Source organism: Pygocentrus nattereri, chromosome 15, assembly GCF_015220715.1.
Source record: "Pygocentrus nattereri isolate fPygNat1 chromosome 15, fPygNat1.pri, whole genome shotgun sequence".
Lineage (NCBI taxonomy): Eukaryota > Metazoa > Chordata > Actinopteri > Characiformes > Serrasalmidae > Pygocentrus > Pygocentrus nattereri.
In genome coordinates this window covers 38,369,672-38,389,565 of record NC_051225.1, presented here as the reverse complement: position 1 = coordinate 38,389,565, position 19,894 = coordinate 38,369,672, and the positions used below count along the sequence as shown (strand labels likewise).

At 43.8% G+C, this 19,894-nt stretch overlaps 1 protein-coding gene across 1 annotated transcript in view; it reads right to left on the bottom strand.

The window, feature by feature from the left end:
- Nucleotides 1-19,894, bottom strand: part of LOC108442168 (mucin-5B) — a 42,595-nt gene that overhangs the window by 1,689 nt on the left and 21,012 nt on the right. The window contains exons 31-47 of the mRNA XM_037545455.1: nucleotides 8,873-19,663; nucleotides 8,501-8,769; nucleotides 8,221-8,392; nucleotides 7,870-8,108; nucleotides 7,031-7,214; nucleotides 6,339-6,540; nucleotides 6,004-6,176; nucleotides 5,273-5,342; nucleotides 4,944-5,065; nucleotides 4,769-4,800; nucleotides 4,405-4,573; nucleotides 3,139-3,243; nucleotides 3,020-3,060; nucleotides 1,883-2,008; nucleotides 1,704-1,799; nucleotides 863-991; nucleotides 5-44 (exon numbers count right to left, since the gene is read on the bottom strand). Of these exons, the coding sequence (XP_037401352.1) occupies nucleotides 5-44; nucleotides 863-991; nucleotides 1,704-1,799; nucleotides 1,883-2,008; nucleotides 3,020-3,060; nucleotides 3,139-3,243; nucleotides 4,405-4,573; nucleotides 4,769-4,800; nucleotides 4,944-5,065; nucleotides 5,273-5,342; nucleotides 6,004-6,176; nucleotides 6,339-6,540; nucleotides 7,031-7,214; nucleotides 7,870-8,108; nucleotides 8,221-8,392; nucleotides 8,501-8,769; nucleotides 8,873-19,663 (12,960 nt within the window). The remainder of the gene's footprint in view (nucleotides 1-4; nucleotides 45-862; nucleotides 992-1,703; nucleotides 1,800-1,882; nucleotides 2,009-3,019; nucleotides 3,061-3,138; nucleotides 3,244-4,404; nucleotides 4,574-4,768; nucleotides 4,801-4,943; nucleotides 5,066-5,272; nucleotides 5,343-6,003; nucleotides 6,177-6,338; nucleotides 6,541-7,030; nucleotides 7,215-7,869; nucleotides 8,109-8,220; nucleotides 8,393-8,500; nucleotides 8,770-8,872; nucleotides 19,664-19,894) is intronic.

The window sequence follows — 19,894 nt, the reverse complement described above, 5'->3', positions numbered from 1 at the left end:
GTACAGCTTGAGCAGCAGCCATCAGCGTCAGTCTGCTCTGTTCCCTATGAAAAAAGAGCACAAAATACTGCTGTAAGTAGCTGAACATCACTTAATGAACGTTATTGTCTGACATTAGGCTTCGTATATGTATGTATATATATATATATATATATATATGTGTGTGTGTGTGTGTGTGTGTGTGTGTGTGTGTGTGTGTGTGTGTGTGTGTTCCCAAACTAAAGTCATAATTTCCTCACATATTTTCCCTTATATTTTAGGTTAAAGGCGTCTTTTATATAAACGGTATACAGCGTTCTTGGTCAACTCTCTGCCTTACAAATTCCATTAGCTACATAACAGACAAATACCGATCACTTTAATTTCATGTCAATATGGTGTTATTTAAGTTAAGTTAAGTTAAGTTAAATTAAGTTAAGTGATACTTGTTTGATCCCACAACGGGGAAATTCCACCTCCGCATTTAACCCATCCGTGAAGTGAAACACCACATACACACTAGGGGGCAGTGTGTGTGTGTTTCCCAGTGTATCCCTATTTACTTCATAAAACACTGCATTCTGACATAAGCTGTTTATGAAAATGTAAACATGTTCTTTAATGCTTTTGGGTGTGTCATGCAGTCCCTATGTAAGAGTGTAATTTGTGGTAATATGTTTACACTGACATGCTTTGGCAGACGCTCCTGTTATTCACAGTGACTTACAGTGTCATTATGTTTTAGAGGCAGCCGAATGTAATGTGGGCAGTCTAGCCCAGGCGGTGTAGCCAACCTGCCCAGGCATGGAATTGAGTCTTTTAATGGACCTTTTTTCTGCTCAGTGCTGTATCTAACGTGACCTGTTCAAGTTCAGATACTTACGGGGACGCAGTCGTCTGGGTTGAAAGGAGGGCAGGTGGTCTTGGTCTCTACTGTCACTGGCTCCCCATTGATATTTTCACACGTGTACTTGACACATTTATCCTGAGTTGAGGACCAAGTTTCATTCACCTGCGCACAAACAGGCATCCAGATTCAGGGTTTTTTAAAGGGTGCATTATGAAATACTACTACAATCCAACTTAGTCTTTAGCATATTTTAAAGGGCCTTTGCTTTTTGGGAATAAAAGAGTTTGACGTGGTGTAGGAACACTGTTGATGTTTCAAAATGGAACTGACACTCTCCAGTCCATCCAGTCCATATAACTCAGCTGAATTCGGTGTTTATAAATAATCAAATCTTTCACATATAGCTGTGTGCCCCAGTGAAATGACATGTTTTGTTGATTTCGAAGTGAAAATAAACAAACACATCCTCTATGGACACTTAAATATTATTACCTATTATTGTTAAAACAATACATCAAATATAAAATGTAAACTGTGTCAAAACACGGTACAAATTTTATGGTTAAACATGCCATTTGACCGGGGCGCCCAAACTGCTGTATATCTGTGTATTCAGCCTAAAGCACATTAGCCCCGTTCATTCACAATGAAGTTATGAAGAGGAAATCAGAAAAGAGCTCAGTCTTAAAGGCATGGCAACAAAAACAGCCTGTTTAACCCTAACATGGGTTAAACCCTAAATGGATTATGATATAAAACCACACACACATCAGAAGTGGGTCTCAGGGAATGGAAGATATGTAAGATATGGGCTCTTTAAATTCCAAAATCCAATGAACAGATCAAAAGCATAATTGAAGGCAGAATAACGCACTGCGATGGTGTAGGTGACGTTATTAATCATTATCACGCAGCTGGTCCTGACACACTGTCCACAGCACTGACCGGCCACAGGCTTGTACTCGTAACCCTGAAGGATGAGAGAAGCAGAAAATGATTAAAAGTTTAGATTTTACACTTGACCCAATTGGCCGTGTCTGATTAGTGGCTTACCGCTGCACAGTTAGGGTTGCACTCAATTGCCGTGCACACTGGGGTCAGCAGCTCGGTTGAAGGATCCACAGTGGAGCCACATATGCAGCTCTTGCACACGTCATCACTGGGCATGGGGGAGTTCGGCTAGAGAGAATAAAAGAATGATTTTAAACTGCTCAACAAACTTATAAAGGAGGACGATATGGCAGAAACAGAACTTCGCAATACTTGAAGACATTTTCGATACACAGTATATATGTCATGATATTTCATCGTTTTGAGGTTTAAGATTAAGTGATACTTTTTAAAAATCCCACAAACGGGGAAATTCCACCTCTGCATTTAACCCATCCATGAAGTGAAACATCACATACACACTAGTGAATACACACACCAGGGGGCAGTGAGCACACTTGCCCGGAGCGGTGGGCAGCCCAATCTGCAGCGCCTGGGGAGCAATTGGGGGTTTGGTGTCTTGCTCAAGGACACCTCAGTCATGGACTGTCGGCCCTGGGGATCGAACCGGCGACCTTCCGGTCACAGGGCCGCTCATTTTGTAATAAAGTATGCAGTTGATCAGTGTTCTTTCAAGGGGAACTCCACCCATTTTTCTAAAATCTACATAATGGTTTAGATGTAAACAGAGTGGCTCAGAGCGGTTTGGTGTGAAACGCTTCACTCCAGAGAAATTTACCGAGTCAGAACTGTTCACAGTGGTGGTGATGGGAACCAGACATCCACCTCTAAAATCTCCCTCACAGACAGTTCCTACATGAAATGGTTATGAATTCACTGCCTGATAGTTTTGAGGTTTTGCCCTAAAATCTGATATCATTCATTTTTAGATGCATTCACGGTGAGAGATACGTGCAGGGAATGATGTTTTTCCATCATCAACATTCCACATAAACTCAGAAGACTCATGTAGGCTCACTGGTGGTTTGGATAGTAAATAAAACGTCTATATCTGTGTTGTAGTCATGGTGACCCCTGTAAAGAAATGTGAACCATTTCACACCGAACCCTCCCTGAATCACTCTGTTTACCTCTGAAACACTCAGTTATGTGGAAGCTTGAATTTGAGAAAGTCACTATTTAGATGATGTGTATTATTATAACTATTACAATCTCATTGATCTTCAAGTTTCATCTTACCTGATACACTGTTGTGCCTTCCACACAGACATTCATAGGCTCTGTAAAAATAATGTAGCGTGTTAGTTATTCATTTAGTGCCCACCTGTGTTCAGTTTAAAGCACAGGTTCATACTTACTGCAGGTGTACTCAGGACAGCAGGCTCCTTCGGGTGTTTGCACGGATACCGTGAAACCCAGACGGCAGGCCATCGTCGGCTGGATGCACTGGCTCACATGGCACTCTGTAAGGGGTAATGAATAATAGGTAACTTTAATGTTACTGTAAGAGACTAACACAAAAACTCTGGCCAGAAGCCCTTGGTCCAGTACTAAAGGTTCCAGTTTCATCTTTTTTGGTGCTCAATTCTATACCAGTTGGACCGCACGGTACTGGAGGGTGTTCTCCTCTGTGTATGCTAAGACTTCCAGCTGAACAACAACTTGGGGAATTCTTTACACTTCCAGGGGAATATAACGTCCCCGAACTCTGTCACATCACCAGTACCAGCACCAGAATGTAAACTGGAAACGTACGTTTACGTATCGATTCCTACTTTTAGAATTTTTACATTGTTCCCTAAACTAGCTATGAAGCTAATGCTAGTAGCATTCATGCTAGCATCCACAGGCCGTGTTTTCACTCATATTTTCACTCGTGACAAAGAAATATATAAACTTTCCTTATTTCCACACATGATTCTGTGTATTTTAGACATTTATGTGAGTGTAAGGGCAAATCACTGCGGTATATCACAGCATATCAGACAATAAAGATAACTATAGCTAGCTAGCAATACAGCTAATTAAGGGGGCAGCCGTGGGCTGGAGGTTAGGGAACTGGCCCCGTGACCGGAAGGGCGGCGGTTCAATCCCCAGATGAGCGAGACACCTAACCCCCAATTGCTCCCCAGGCACTGTGGATAGGGCTGCTCACTGCCCCCTAGTATGTGTGTATTCACGAGTGTTTCCTCTGGGTTCTCCGGTTTCCTCCCACAGTCCAAATACATGCAGTCAGGCCAATTGGACATGCTGAATAGCCCCTGGGTGTGAGTGATGGTCTGCGTCTGTCTGTCTGCCCTGCGATGGACTGGCGATCTGTCTAGGGTGTGTCCTGAACTTCTGCCCGATGACCGCTGGAATAGGCTCCAGCAGCTAGACTTAGCTTTCTAAATTTCCTTGCTAAACTCAAATATAATTAATACCCTTATTTTTGCCAGATTTTATTACATTCTTTAGTTTCGATAGTCCTTCTCTCTGGCTTAGTTTTAAAAGTTGAGATTATTGCGTGGAATCTACTCGGGGAATCCATCAATTCCCATCATTGGAAATGGAGTCAACTTCAAAATTTCTAGAATTGAAAAGCCATATTAGATCTTTCAGTAGTGTGGCTCCAAATCACTCACCGCATTCATAGCTCTGGCAGCATCCATCTGTTTTATTGACGATGACTTCACCATTCTCATTACATACGGGGGTTGGTGTGGTGGGGCAGGTCATGGCCTTACACTGAACACTCAGAGTGTCGCCATCACACTCACACATCTGGCAGCCATTCTGCCAAGTGTCATTTGGCTGCAAGACCAGTAAAATATTCATCAGGACATAAAAAGAAGCCAGTGCACTGCGGCATATCTCAGTAATTTAAACTGCTGTAATACTGATTAGCTTGCTGAAAAACCTAAAGAACGAATACAGAAAATATGCTCAAACATGTTTACCGCTGCGTAAGACTACGACAAATAATCAGTTTGATGAAAGTATATGTACCATTTTGGGATTACCATCAGGGCCTGTGCAAGCTGCAAGAGAAAAACAATAAAAAGGGTTTAATACTTCAAATCCTCAGGCTGCTCTTATACTTCAGACCATGCTCAACACTAGAGGCTGTAAAAAAAGCATTAAGTGATTCTGCAAAGCTGCAGAGCGACTGGTGATGTTTTACCGCAGGAGGTGACGCAGACATTAGAGGATGTGCTGAACTGGATGGTGCCTGGCTCACAGAAGCATCCCTCCTTCATGCCTGTGCTGTTGCTGTCAATCAGGTGCTGATACTGCGCATTATACCTAACACAATAACACGACCATGTGAGTATGCCTAAGTTGTTGGTTCATTATATATATATATATATATATATATATATATATATATATATATATATATATATATATTTCCTGGGTTTTTTGAATGGTACAGTTATAATAAAAGGAAAACCATGACAATAAATAGAGTTTATTTTATTTTTGTGTATGTAAAAATGTAAAAGGCATTACTGAGCATTGCAGGTTGGTGCCACAGCTGGGCCGCAGGCTTTGTAGACCTTATTGGCAGGACATTTGACCTCTGTGAAAGACGAATGACAGATCCATCACCATCAGCTACACAATATATAATAATATAATACTGTATAATAAAATAATCAAAATAATATTGTATAATATATAATTACATTAATATGTTTTGGTTATTATATCATGATCTGATCATCGCAGGACATCTTAAACTTGTTACAACGTAATTAGACCTAGTGAGGTACGTGATGATAGTATATTGTTATCACAGTAAACTAGAGCTTTTCTCAGCATCTCGTGGGTTTCACAACACTAAGTTTCTGCAAATTTCTTCAAATATTAAACAATCATATCCGAAAGCTGGATCATCTACAGTCAAGTTAAACGCTTTTTAAGTGAAAGCAACTTAACGTCTCTTCTATACAGAACTTAAATATGGCATTATTCTGCTAAATGTAGTGCACAGTGTATATTTATTTAGCATACTGAAATAAAAACAAAAAACATAAAATATAAAATGTGCCATAATTGTTGCACAGGCCACATTTATGTTCTGTATTTTTTCAATACGTTAAATTTAAGGTGTGCAGGCGTGGCTGCACGTGACTGTATACTGAATTCATGTTACACATAGTTTTTCATATGGTATTTTTTGGCATGTAGACCACCCTCAGGACATAAAAGGTTGCTCATTTCACACTGCGTCCACTCACCGCATTCCCCATTGGTGTAGTTCCTCCATTCCACACAGATGCCCTGCTTAGCACAGGCGGATGCGTAAGCCTGCAGGCTCGTGCAGCCGGAGACCTGTGTAGTGCACGCGTCGATTTTGCAGCCATCTACGTAAGGCTCAGGAGGAATGGCTTTGCGGCACTCTTCGAACACACTGTGACAGACAAAGAACAGCCAGTCTCTTAGAACACTGCCACAACAATGGCAAACATTTTGCTGGTATTATCAGATACACTGTAAAACGCAACAGCCACAGTCACACTGACGTTGAGACATTGGCATGCGTTTGCTGACACAAATCATCTTTTATACTTACTTGCTGTAGATGAGATCACAGATAGACGCCTTGCATGATGTTGGCGAGATTTCAGGCACACTAGTAGTGCTAACAGGAGTGGGAGTGGTTGGAGATACACAGTGCTCACCAGGAACCTGCCAGTCAGGAGCCGTTTGGGAGCAAGACCCAGTTTGACCAGACGGTGTCTGGCAGTCATTGTGTGTGCTGTTATCGCAGGTACCTGAGAAAAGATTGAAGGATTAACATGGTGCAGTGTGATGACTCATAACAAGGTTAATAAGTCTGATAAGAGTAGGAGTGGATTGTTGGTTGTATGTAATTAAATTACAAACATCACATAAACATCACATCACATATTTGAAAATATGCTACTTCAGTTTCCAGTCATTTTTGAGGTTTAATATTTTCAGGCAACTTCAGTCAATCAAGCTGAAGTCATTGAGTGTGCATAAACTGCATGATAGCCGGATCACAATGAATGATAACTACTCGAGATAGAAGGAACCGGGTGGGAATCTTAGGGCTACCTCTTCGGATAGTTATTGCAAAACCAGTTATTGTGAAACCAAATGAGCCAGTTAAGTCAGAAATGGGACAAAAGTAGCTCAAAAATGTTTCTAAATCCTTTAAAAGATTAAGCTTTTCAAAACACATTTTGACATTTTAAGCGGTTGTATGAGGAATCCAGCTATGTGAGAAATTTTACTCACCACACAGACCCACAGTGTTATTGTGGAACACTGAGAAGGGCAAGTCAATGCTGAACGTGGTGCCTGTGTAGGTCACTTGAACCTGAATTTCTGGTATCTCAACAACGATCTCCACACCTGTGCTTGAAATGATGAAATTAGCATTCTTGAAAGCAGGATAGACTTGTTTTGTGTCCACCAAAACCTGCAATAGAAAGACAAACCATCAGAGAAGATGGGTATTGTTTCCGTTAGAGCAATGATGTGATATATATGTATAATGTAGGGATGCACAGTGATATTGGAATCATATCAGTATTGGTAGATAATTGTTTAAAGAAATATAAGATTTGACCAAGTCAATTTTTCGAAGTCAAATATCGTCTTCCAGAAGATTGGAATGTTTCGGTGATGCTGGGCTACTGTCCACATTTTAATCCTCCGTACATGTTATGTTTCTAAGTAATGTTAACCAGATGGATTTAGTTCAAATTTCTTCATTTCATTAATGCCTATGAAGCAGTAGCAACAGACATGTGTAAAAATATCGGCATCAGCATGCCTCTCAGCGGTACGCCACCATTGGCAGTATGCAGCCATGCAAACGTTGCCGTAGTGACAACAGAAAATAGATGGTTATCATTAGAGCGCTTTAGCAGTGTCAACTGTTTATTTAACGTGAACATTTTTTTGTTGCGTAATACTTCAGTAATGAGACATTCGGCATCCATGGCTCCCAAAAAAAGGTCCAACATTTTATTCGACCACTGCAGTCAATGGAAGAAGTTGGGAACATATCTGGTTTGCCAAACACCAACATGTAAACTCAGCACTAGTGTAAAGTGTATGGGCATAATTACCACATTGGTCACAACACCATCCGTCTCTGCCTGGGTCAGAACAACCTCCTGGGATTTGTATGTAATGATCACGCTCTGGGGACAGAATAAGCTACCGCCACTGCAGCGCTTGTCAAGGACGATTTGCAGACTTAGGCTGACAACATCTTGGACCAAAATGTATGTGCAATTAGCGTTGAATGTGTACGAAATTCCGTCAAATGTCAGATAATGAGAGCCACCCCATCCACTACAAGAGCCTGTATGAACACATTTAGTACATGATTATGGTTAACATAAAAAACGGAGCATAATCAGGGAAAAATGCACACAATCTGACGCACATGGGTTCTGCAGAAATGCTCAACTTACATTCACAAACATATTTAAAGCAGCAGCCAGATTCATCATAGACCTTTACAGGTCGTCGACCATTTGCACATGTTGGTTCACCGACGGGAGGACATGCGTATGGTATGTAGTTGACTTTGCCATCAGTACATGTTGCTGTGGTGCAATTATCCACGTTCCAGGTTTCACCATTCTGTCAGATTAAAAATGCAAAAAGAGGGCTGCAACTACAATTTCTTTGGTTCTTCATAACTGCACTCTTAAAAACAAATTTAAAAACGACTTATTAAGACAGGAATACCTTTCTAGGTGGATTAAGTTCAGAACAATCTGAACTTATAGTTGTAGACGGCGATGCTGTGCTGGAAATATGGGTAGAAGGGGATGTTGTTGGCTGTACTGTAACTGAAGTGGCGAAAGTAACTGTTGTGGTACTAGATTCTGTGGTGGTTTTGTGAGGTGGTGGAGTTGTAGCACAGGAATATGCCTCCTTGACAACATTACATGTGGAATTGCAGAATGCAGTAAAGCACCACCCAAAGCCATCGGTTACATTATAAATTATTTCTCCTATAAATGAAAAATATAAAAATAGTTGTCATATATACTCATGTTTAGATTTTATATATATATACTTCTCATATATACTTATTATTTTTATTAAAATTCTCACCTGGTTGAAAATCTGTGCCATTCACAAAGCAGCAGACATGTGCAGTAGAAGTAGAAATTTCTTGCGGTGCAGTTGAGAATTTTGGAGGTCTCGTAGATGCAGTTATAATTATTTCATGTGTTGTCTTTGGAGGACTTGTTGATGTTGGGATAAATTTGGTTGTCTCCACAAAAGCAGTAGTGGAGGCAATTTCAGTAGTACGTCTGATTGGTGTAGAGGTTCTTGCAGTAGGTCTGGTGGACTCTGTGCTTGGAGCAGATGTTTCTCTTGATGGCTGGACAGATGTGGTTGTTTCCACAACAGCAGTGGTGGAGGACGTTTCAGCAGTACTTGTGGAAACAGTGGTCTCTACTGTAGGTGGTTTAGTAGTGGATGAAACATGTTCGGATGTTGTGCTCTCAGCTTCTGTGGATGTTTCTGCAATTGTGGTGGTGATTACAACTGTTGTTGATGGTGTTTCAGTAGATTTGGTAACAGTGGAAGGCTGAGTGGTCACTACTGGCGCCTGGGTTGGTGTTGCTGGAGCAGCAGTGCTTGTCACTGGTGATGTTTCTGGTGATGTGGCTTTTTCAGTGGAGACCGTACTTGTAGCTGTAGTGGTTGACAGACTTGTCTCAGGAGAAGTTTCAATTGTTGGAGGGATGGAGGATGTGGTAGAAACTTCACGAGGGGTAGTTGATTCTTTTTGAGTAGTCAATTCAGCTGTAGAAGGACGTACTGTTTTTTGCGTAGAAGTGATTGGTGTAGAGGCTGTTACGGTAGGTTTTGTGGACTCTGTGCCTGGAGCAGATGTTTTTGTTGATGGCTTCAACGATGTGGTTGTCTTCACAACAGAAGTGGTGGAGGATGTTTCAGCAGTACTTGTGGAAACGGTGGTCTCTACTTTAGGTGGTTTAGTAGTCGATGAAACGTGTTCAGATGTTTTGCTCTCAGCTTCTGTGGATGTTTCTGCGATTGTGGTGGTGATAACAATTGTTGTTGATGGTGTTTCAGTAGACTTGGTAACAGTGGAAGGCTGAGTGGTCACTACTGGCCCCTGGGTTGGTGTTGCTGGAGCAGCAGTGCTTCTCAGTGGTGATGTTTCTGGTGATGTGGCTTTTTCAGTGGACACCGTACTTGTAGCTGTAGTGGTTGGCAGACCTGTCTGAGGAGATGTTACAATTGTTGGAGGGATGGAGGATGTGGTAGAAACTTCACGAGGGGTTGTTGATTCTTTTTGAGTAATCAATTCAGCTGTAGAAGGACGTGCTGTTCTTTGCGTAGAAATCATTGGCGTAGAGGCTGTTACAGTAGATTTTGTGGACTCAGTTCCTGGAGCAAATGTTTTTGTTGATGGCTTCAACGATGTGGTTGTCTTCACAACAGAAGTGGTGGAGGATGTTTCAGCAGTACTTGTGGAAACAGTGGTCTCTACTTTAGGTGGTTTAGTAGTGGATGAAACATGTTCAGACGTTTTGCTCTCAGCTTCTGTGGATGTTTCTGCGATTGTGGTAGTGATTACAACTGTTGTTGATGGTGTTTCAGTAGATTTGGTAACAGTGGAAGGCTGAGTGGTGGTCACTACTGGCACCTGGGTTGGTGTTGCTGGAGCAGCAGTGCTTGTCACTGGTGATGTTTCTGGTGATGTGGCTTTTTCAGTGGAGCCAGTACTTGTAGTTGTAGTGGTTGTCAGACCGGTCTCAGGAGATGTTACAATTGTTGGAGGGATGGAGGATGTGGTAGAAACTTCAAGAGGGGTTGTTGATTCTTCTTGAGTGGTAAATTCAGTTGTAGAAGGAGGTGCTGTTGTCTGTGTAGAAGTGATTGGTGTAAAGGTTGTTACAGTAGGTTTTGTGGACTCTGTGCTTGGAGCAGATGTTTCTGTTGATGACTGGACAGATGTGGTGGTTTCCACAACAGCAGTGGTAGAGGACGTTTCAGCAGTACTTGTGGAAACAGTGGTCTCTTCTTTAGGTGGTTTGGTAGTGGATGCAAAACTTTCAGATGTTGTACTCTCAGCTTCTGTGGATGTTTCTGCGATTGTGGTGGTGATTACAACTGTTGTTGATGGTATTTCAGTAGATTTGGTAACAGTGGAAGGCTGAGTGGTGGTCACTACTGGCACCTGGGTTGATGTTGCTGGAGCAGCAGTGCTTGTCAGTGGTGATGTTTCTGGTGATGTGGCTTTTTCAGTGGAGCCAGTACTTGTAGCTGTCGTGGTTGTCAGACCGGTCTCAGGAGATGTTACAATTGTTGGAGGGATGGAGGATGTGGTAGAAACTTCAAGAGGGGTTGTTGATTCTTCTTGAGTGGTAAATTCAGTTGTCGAAGGAGGTGCTGTTGTCTGTGTAGAAGTGATTGGTGTAAAGGTTGTTACAGTAGGTTTTGTGGACTCTGTGCCTGGAGCAGATGTTTCTGTTGATGACTGGACAGATGTGGTTGTTTCCACAACAGCAGTGGTAGAGGACGTTTCAGCAGTACTTGTGGAAACAGTTGTCTCTACTTTAGGTGGTTTGGTAGTGGATGAAACACCTTCAGATGTTGTGCTCTCAGCTTCTGTGGATGTTTCTGCAATTGTGGTGGTGATTACAACTGTTGTTGATGGTGTTTCAGTAGATTTGGTAACAGTGGAAGGCTGAGTGGTGGTCACTACTGGCGCCTGGGTTGATGTTGCTGGAGCAGCAGTGCTTGTCAGTGGTGATGTTTCTGGTGATGTGGCTTTTTCAGTGGAGCCAGGACTTGTAGCTGTAGTGGTTGGCAGACCGGTCTCAGGAGATGTTACAATTGTTGGAGGGATGGAGGATGTAGTAGAAACTTCAAGAGGGGTTGTTGATTCTTCTTGAGTGGTAAATTCAGTTGTAGAAGGAGGTGCTGTTGTCTGTGTAGAAGTGATTGGTGTAAAGGTTGTTACAGTAGGTTTTGTGGACTCTGTGCTTGGAGCAGATGTTTCTGTGGATAACTGGACAGATGTGGTTGTTTCCACAACAGAAGTGGTAGAGGACGTTTCAGCAGTACTTGTGGAAACAGTGGTCTCTTCTTTAGGTGGTTTAGTAGTGGATGAAGCGCCTTCGGATGTTGTGCTCTCAGCTTCTGTGGTTGTTTCTGCAATTGTGGTGGTGATTACAACTGTTGTTGATGGTGTTTCAGTAGATTTGGTAACAGTGGAAGGCTGAGTGGTGGTCACTACTGGCGCCTGGGTTGGTGTTGCTGGAGCAGCAGTGCTCGTCAGTGGTGATGTTTCTGGTGATGTGGCTTTTTCAGTGGAGCCAGTACTTGTAGCTGTCGTGGTTGGCAGACCAGTCTCAGGAGATGTTACAATTGTTGGAGGGATGGAGGATGTGGAAGAAACTTCAAGCGGGGTTGTTGATTCTTCTTGAGTGGTAAATTCAGTTGTTGAAGGAGGTGCTGTTGTCTGTGTAGAAGTGATTGGTGTAAAGGTTGTTACAGTAGGTTTTGTGGACTCTGTGCCTGGAGCAGATGTTTCTGTTGATGACTGGACAGATGTGGTTGTTTCCACAACAGCAGTGGTAGAGGACGTTTCAGCACTACTTGTGGAAACAGTTGTCTCTACTTTAGGTGGTTTGGTAGTGGATGAAACACCTTCAGATGTTGTGCTCTCAGCTTCTGTGGATGTTTCTGCAATTGTGGTGGTGATTACAACTGTTGTTGATGGTGTTTCAGTAGATTTGGTAACAGTGGAAGGCTGAGTGGTGGTCACTACTGGCGCCTGGGTTGATGTTGCTGGAGCAGCAGTGCTTGTCAGTGGTGATGTTTCTGGTGATGTGGCTTTTTCAGTGGAGCCAGTACTTGTAGCTGTAGTGGTTGGCAGACCGGTCTCAGGAGATGTTACAATTGTTGGAGGGATGGAGGATGTAGTAGAAACTTCAAGAGGGGTTGTTGATTCTTCTTGAGTGGTAAATTCAGTTGTAGAAGGAGGTGCTGTTGTCTGTGTAGAAGTGATTGGTGTAAAGGTTGTTACAGTAGGTTTTGTGGACTCTGTGCTTGGAGCAGATGTTTCTGTGGATAACTGGACAGATGTGGTTGTTTCCACAACAGAAGTGGTAGAGGACGTTTCAGCAGTACTTGTGGAAACAGTGGTCTCTTCTTTAGGTGGTTTAGTAGTGGATGAAGCGCCTTCGGATGTTGTGCTCTCAGCTTCTGTGGTTGTTTCTGCAATTGTGGTGGTGATTACAACTGTTGTTGATGGTGTTTCAGTAGATTTGGTAACAGTGGAAGGCTGAGTGGTGGTCACTACTGGCGCCTGGGTTGGTGTTGCTGGAGCAGCAGTGCTCGTCAGTGGTGATGTTTCTGGTGATGTGGCTTTTTCAGTGGAGCCAGTACTTGTAGCTGTCGTGGTTGGCAGACCAGTCTCAGGAGATGTTACAATTGTTGGAGGGATGGAGGATGTGGAAGAAACTTCAAGCGGGGTTGTTGATTCTTCTTGAGTGGTAAATTCAGTTGTAGAAGGAGGTGCTATTGTCTGTGTAGAAGTGATTGGTGTAAAGGTTGTTACAGTAGGTTTTGCGGACTCTGTGCTTGGAGCAGATGTTTCTGTTGATGACTGGACAGATGTGGTGGTTTCCACAACAGCAGTGGTAGAGGACGTTTCAGCACTACTTGTGGAAACAGTTGTCTCTACTTTAGGTGGTTTGGTAGTGGATGAAACACCTTCAGATGTTGTGCTCTCAGCTTCTGTGGATGCAGTTGTGGTGGTGATTACAACTGTTGTTGATGGTGTTTCAGTAGATTTGGTAACAGTGGAAGGTTGAGTGGTGGTCACTACTGGCGCCTGGGTTGATGTTGCTGGAGCAGCAGTGCTTGTCAGTGGTGATGTTTCTGGTGATGTGGCTTTTTCAGTGGAGCCAGTACTTGTAGCTGTAGTGGTTGGTAGACCGGTCTCAGGAGATGTTACAATTGTTGGAGGGATGGAGGATGTAGTAGAAACTTCAAGAGGGGTTGTTGATTCTTCTTGAGTGGTAAATTCAGTTGTAGAAGGAGGTGCTGTTGTCTGTGTAGAAGTGATTGGTGTAAAGGTTGTTACAGTAGGTTTTGTGGACTCTGTGCTTGGAGCAGATGTTTCTGTGGATAACTGGACAGATGTGGTTGTTTCCACAACAGAAGTGGTAGAGGACGTTTCAGCAGTACTTGTGGAAACAGTGGTCTCTTCTTTAGGTGGTTTAGTAGTGGATGAAGCGCCTTCGGATGTTGTGCTCTCAGCTTCTGTGGTTGTTTCTGCAATTGTGGTGGTGATTACAACTGTTGTTGATGGTGTTTCAGTAGATTTGGTAACAGTGGAAGGCTGAGTGGTGGTCACTACTGGCGCCTGGGTTGGTGTTGCTGGAGCAGCAGTGCTCGTCAGTGGTGATGTTTCTGGTGATGTGGCTTTTTCAGTGGAGACCGTACTTGTAGCTGTCGTGGTTGGCAGACCAGTCTCAGGAGATGTTACAATTGTTGGAGGGATGGAGGATGTGGAAGAAACTTCAAGCGGGGTTGTTGATTCTTCTTGAGTGGTAAATTCAGTTGTAGAAGGAGGTGCTGTTGTCTGTGTAGAAGTGATTGGTGTAAAGGTTGTTACAGTAGGTTTTGCGGACTCTGTGCTTGGAGCAGATGTTTCTGTTGATGACTGGACAGATGTGGTTGTTTCCACAACAGCAGTGGTAGAGGACGTTTCAGCACTACTTGTGGAAACAGTTGTCTCTACTTTAGGTGGTTTGGTAGTGGATGAAACACCTTCAGATGTTGTGCTCTCAGCTTCTGTGGTTGTTTCTGCAATTGTGGTGGTGATTACAACTGTTGTTGATGGTGTTTCAGTAGATTTGGTAACAGTGGAAGGCTGAGTGGTGGTCACTACTGGCGCCTGGGTTGGTGTTGCTGGAGCAGCAGTGCTCGTCAGTGGTGATGTTTCTGGTGATGTGGCTTTTTCAGTGGAGACCGTACTTGTAGCTGTCGTGGTTGGCAGACCAGTCTCAGGAGATGTTACAATTGTTGGAGGGATGGAGGATGTGGAAGAAACTTCAAGCGGGGTTGTTGATTCTTCTTGAGTAGTAAATTCAGTTGTAGAAGGAGGTGCTGTTGTCTGTGTAGAAGTGATTGGTGTAAAGGTTGTTACAGTAGGTTTTGCGGACTCTGTGCTTGGAGCAGATGTTTCTGTTGATGACTGGACAGATGTGGTTGTTTCCACAACAGCAGTGGTAGAGGACGTTTCAGCACTACTTGTGGAAACAGTTGTCTCTACTTTAGGTGGTTTGGTAGTGGATGAAACACCTTCAGATGTTGTGCTCTCAGCTTCTGTGGATGCAGTTGTGGTGGTGATTACAACTGTTGTTGATGGTGTTTCAGTAGATTTGGTAACAGTGGAAGGCTGAGTGGTGGTCACTACTGGCGCCTGGGTTGATGTTGCTGGAGCAGCAGTGCTTGTCAGTGGTGATGTTTCTGGTGATGTGGCTTTTTCAGTGGAGCCAGTACTTGTAGCTGTAGTGGTAGGCAGACCGGTCTCAGGAGATGTTACAATTGTTGGAGGGATGGAGGATGTAGTAGAAACTTCAAGAGGGGTTGTTGATTCTTCTTGAGTGGTAAATTCAGTTGTAGAAGGAGGTGCTGTTGTCTGTGTAGAAGTGATTGGTGTAAAGGTTGTTACAGTAGGTTTTGTGGACTCTGTGCTTGGAGCAGATGTTTCTGTGGATAACTGGACAGATGTGGTTGTTTCCACAACAGAAGTGGTAGAGGACGTTTCAGCAGTACTTGTGGAAACAGTGGTCTCTTCTTTAGGTGGTTTAGTAGTGGATGAAGCGCCTTCGGATGTTGTGCTCTCAGCTTCTGTGGTTGTTTCTGCAATTGTGGTGGTGATTACAACTGTTGTTGATGGTGTTTCAGTAGATTTGGTAACAGTGGAAGGCTGAGTGGTGGTCACTACTGGCACCTGGGTTGGTGTTGCTGGAGCAGCAGTGCTCGTCAGTGGTGATGTTTCTGGTGATGTGGCTTTTTCAGTGGAGACCGTACTTGTAGCTGTCGTGGTTGGCAGACCAGTCTCAGGAGATGTTACAATTGTTGGAGGGATGGAGGATGTGGAAGAAACTTCAAGCGGGGTTGTTGATTCTTCTTGAGTGGTAAATTCAGTTGTAGAAGGAGGTGCTGTTGTCTGTGTAGAAGTGATTGGTGTAAAGGTTGTTACAGTAGGTTTTGCGGACTCTGTGCTTGGAGCAGATGTTTCTGTTGATGACTGGACAGATGTGGTGGTTTCCACAACAGCAGTGGTAGAGGATGTTTCAGCACTACTTGTGGAAACAGTTGTCTCTACTTTAGGTGGTTTGGTAGTGGATGAAACACCTTCAGATGTTGTGCTCTCAGCTTCTGTGGATGCAGTTGTGGTGGTGATTACAACTGTTGTTGATGGTGTTTCAGTAGATTTGGTAACAGTGGATGGCTGAGTGGTGGTCACTACTGGCGCCTGAGTTGGTGTTACTGGAGCAGCAGTGCTTGTCAGTGGTGATGTTTCTCTTGATGTGGCTTTTTCAGTGGAGACCGTACTTGTAGCTGTAGTGGTTGGCAGACCGGTCTCAGGAGATGTTACAATTGTTGGGGGGATGGAGGATGTGGTAGAAACTTCAAGAGGGGTTGTTGATTCTTCTTGAGTGGTAAATTCAGTTGTAGAAGGAGGTGCTGTTGTCTGTGTAGAAGTGATTGGTGTAAAGGTTGTTACAGTAGGTTTTGCGGACTCTGTGCTTGGAGCAGATGTTTCTGTTGATGACTGGACAGATGTGGTGGTTTCCACAACAGCAGTGGTAGAGGACGTTTCAGCAGTACTTGTGGAAACAGTGGTCTCTTCTTTAGGTGGTTTGGTACTGGATGAAACACCTTCAGATGTTGTTCTCTCAGCTTCTGTGGATGCAGTTGTGGTGGTGATTACAACTGTTGTTGATGGTATTTCAGTAGATTTGGTAACAGTGGAAGGCTGAGTGGTGGTCACTACTGGCGCCTGGGTTGGTGTTACTGGAGCAGCAGTGCTTTTCAGTGGTGATGTTTCTGGTGATGTGGCTTTTTCAGTGGAGCCAGTACTTGTAGCTGTAGTGGTTGGCAGACCGGTCTCAGGAGATGTTACAATTGTTGGAGGGATGGAGGATGTGGTAGAAACTTCAAGAGGGGTTGTTGATTCTTCTTGAGTGGTAAATTCAGTTGTAGAAGGAGGTGCTGTTGTCCGCGTAGAAGTGATTGGTGTAGACGTTACAGTAGGTTTTGTGGACTCTGTGCTTGGAGCAGATGTTTCTGTTGATGGCTGGACAGATGTGGTTGTTTCCACAACAGCAGTTGTAGAGGACGTTTCAGCAGTACTTGTGGGAAAAGTGGTCTCTACTTTGGGTGGTTTGGTAGTGGATGAAACACGTTCGGATGTTGTGCTCTCAGCTTCTGTGGATGTTTCTGCGATTGTGGTGGTGATTACAACTGTTGTTGGTGGTACTGCCGTAGATTTGCTAACAGTGGAAGGCTGAGTGGTGGTTACTTCTGTCGTTTCTTCAGTGGTTACAGTGGCAGATGAAGGTAAAGTCTTTGTTGTTACAGGTATTGTGAGAGTAATGAATGGAATTGTTTTGGTTAAAGGTGCAATAGAAGTCTCCAATGTGGTGGATCTAGTACTACTAAAACCTTCTGTTTTAATCGTTTCTGCAGTCGTAGATGTTCCTGGGAATCTCCCTGTTGTAGGAGTTTCTGATGCTGTAGATGTGTGACTTTCTTGCTTTCCAGTTGAGACTTTTGGAATAACAGTAGATGCAGTCACAATTATTTCACGTGTTGTTGTTGCAATGCTTGTTAATTCTGTTGATGGCTGGACAGATCTGGTTGTCTCCACAACAGCAGTGGTAGAGGACATTTCAGCAGTACTTGTGGAAACAGTGGTCTCTACCTTAGGTGGTTTTGTAGTGGATGAAACATGTTCAGATGTTGTGCTCTCAGCTTCTGTGGATGTTTCTGCAATTGTGGTGGTGATTACAACTGTTGTTGATGGTGTTTCAGTAGATTTGGTAACAGTGGAAGGCTGAGTGGTGGTCACTACTGGCGCCTGAGTTGGTGTTGCTGGAGCAGCCGTACTTGTCGGTGGTGATGTTTCTGGCGATGTGGCTGTTTTGGTGGAGACTGTACTTGTAGCGGTAGTGGTTGGCAGACCGGTCTCAGGAGATGTTACAATTGTTGGAGGGATGGAGGATGTGGTAGAAACTTCAGGAGGGGTTGTTGATTCTTCTTGAGTAGTAAATTCAGTTGTAGAAGGAGGCGCTGTTGTCTGTGTAGAAGTGATTGGTGTAGAGGTTGTTACAGTAGGTATTGTGGATGCTGTGCTTGGAGCAGATGTTTCTGTTGATGACTGGACAGACGTGGTCGTTTCCACAACAGCAGTGGTAGAGGACGTTTCAGCAGTACTTGTGGAAACAGTGGTCTCTTCTTTAGGTGGTTTTGTAGTGGATGAAACATGTTCAGATGTTGTGCTCTCAACTTCTGTGGATGTTTCTGCGATTGTGGTGGTGATTACAGCTGTTGTTGATGGTGTTTCAGTAGACTTGGTAACAGTGGAAGGCTGAGTGGTGGTCACTACTGGCTCCTGGGTCAGTGTTGTTGGAGCAGCTGTACTTGTCGGTGGTGATGTTTTGGGTGATGTGGCTTTTTCAGTGGAGACCGTACTTGTAGCTGTAGTGGTTGGCAGACCGGTCTCAGGAGATGTTACAGTTGTTGGAGGGATGGAGGATGTGGTAGAAACTTCACGAGGGGTTGTTGATTCTTTTTGAGTAGTCAATTCAGCTGTAGAAGGAGGTGCTGTTCTCTGCGTAGAAGTGATTGGTGTAGAGGTTGTTACAGTAGGTTTTCTGGACTCTGTGCTTGGAGCAGATGTTTTTGTTGATGACTGGACAGACGTGGTCGTTTCCACAACAGAAGTGGTGGAGGACGTTTCAGCAGTACTTGTGGAAACAGTTGTCTCTTCTTTAGGTGGTTTTGTAGTGGATGAAACATGTTCAGATGTTGTGCTCTCAGCTTCTGTGGATGTTTCTGCGATTGTGGTGGTGATTACAGCTGTTGTTGATGGTATTTCAGTAGACTTGGTAACAGTGGAAGGCTGAGTGGTGGTCACTACTGGCTCCTGGGTCAGTGTTGTTGGAGCAGCCGTACTTCTCGGTGGTGATGTTTTGGGTGATGTGGCTTTTTCAGTGGAGACCGTACTTGTAGCTGTAGTGGTTGGCAGACCGGTCTCAGGAGATGTTACAATTGTTGGAGGGATGGAGGATGTGGTAGAAACTTCACGAGGGGTTGTTGATTCTTTTTGAGTAGTCAATTCAGCTGTAGAAGGAGGTGCTGTTCTCTGCGTAGAAGTGATTGGTGTAGAGGTTGTTACAGTAGGTTTTCTGGACTCTGTGCTTGGAGCAGACGTTTTTGTTGATGGCTTCAACGATGTGGTTGTCCTCACAACAGAAGTGGTGGAGGACGTTTCAGCAGTACTTGTGGAAACAGTGGTCTCTTCTTTAGGTGGTTTTGTAGTGGATGAAACATGTTCAGATGTTGTGCTCTCAGCTTCTGTGGATGTTTCTGCGATTGTGGTGGTGATTACAGTTGTTGTTGATGGTATTTCAGTAGACTTGGTACCAGTGGAAGGCTGAGTGGTGGTCACTACTGGCTCCTGGGTCAGTGTTGTTGGAGCAGCTGTACTTGTCGGTGGTGATGTTTGGGGTGATGTGGCTTTTTCAGTGGAGACCGTACTTGTAGCTGTAGTGGTTGGCAGACTAGTCTCAGGAGATGTTACAGTTGTTGGAGGGATGGAGGATGTGGTAGAAACTTCACGAGGGGTTGTTGATTCTTTTTGAGTAGTCAATTCAGCTGTAGAAGGAGGTGCTGTTCTCTGCGTAGAAGTGATTGGTGTAGAGGTTGTTACAGTAGGTTTTCTGGACTCTGTGCTTGGAGCAGACGTTTTTGTTGATGGCTTCAACGATGTGGTTGTCCTCACAACAGAAGTGGTGGAGGACGTTTCAGCAGTACTTGTGGAAACAGTGGTCTCTTCTTTAGGTG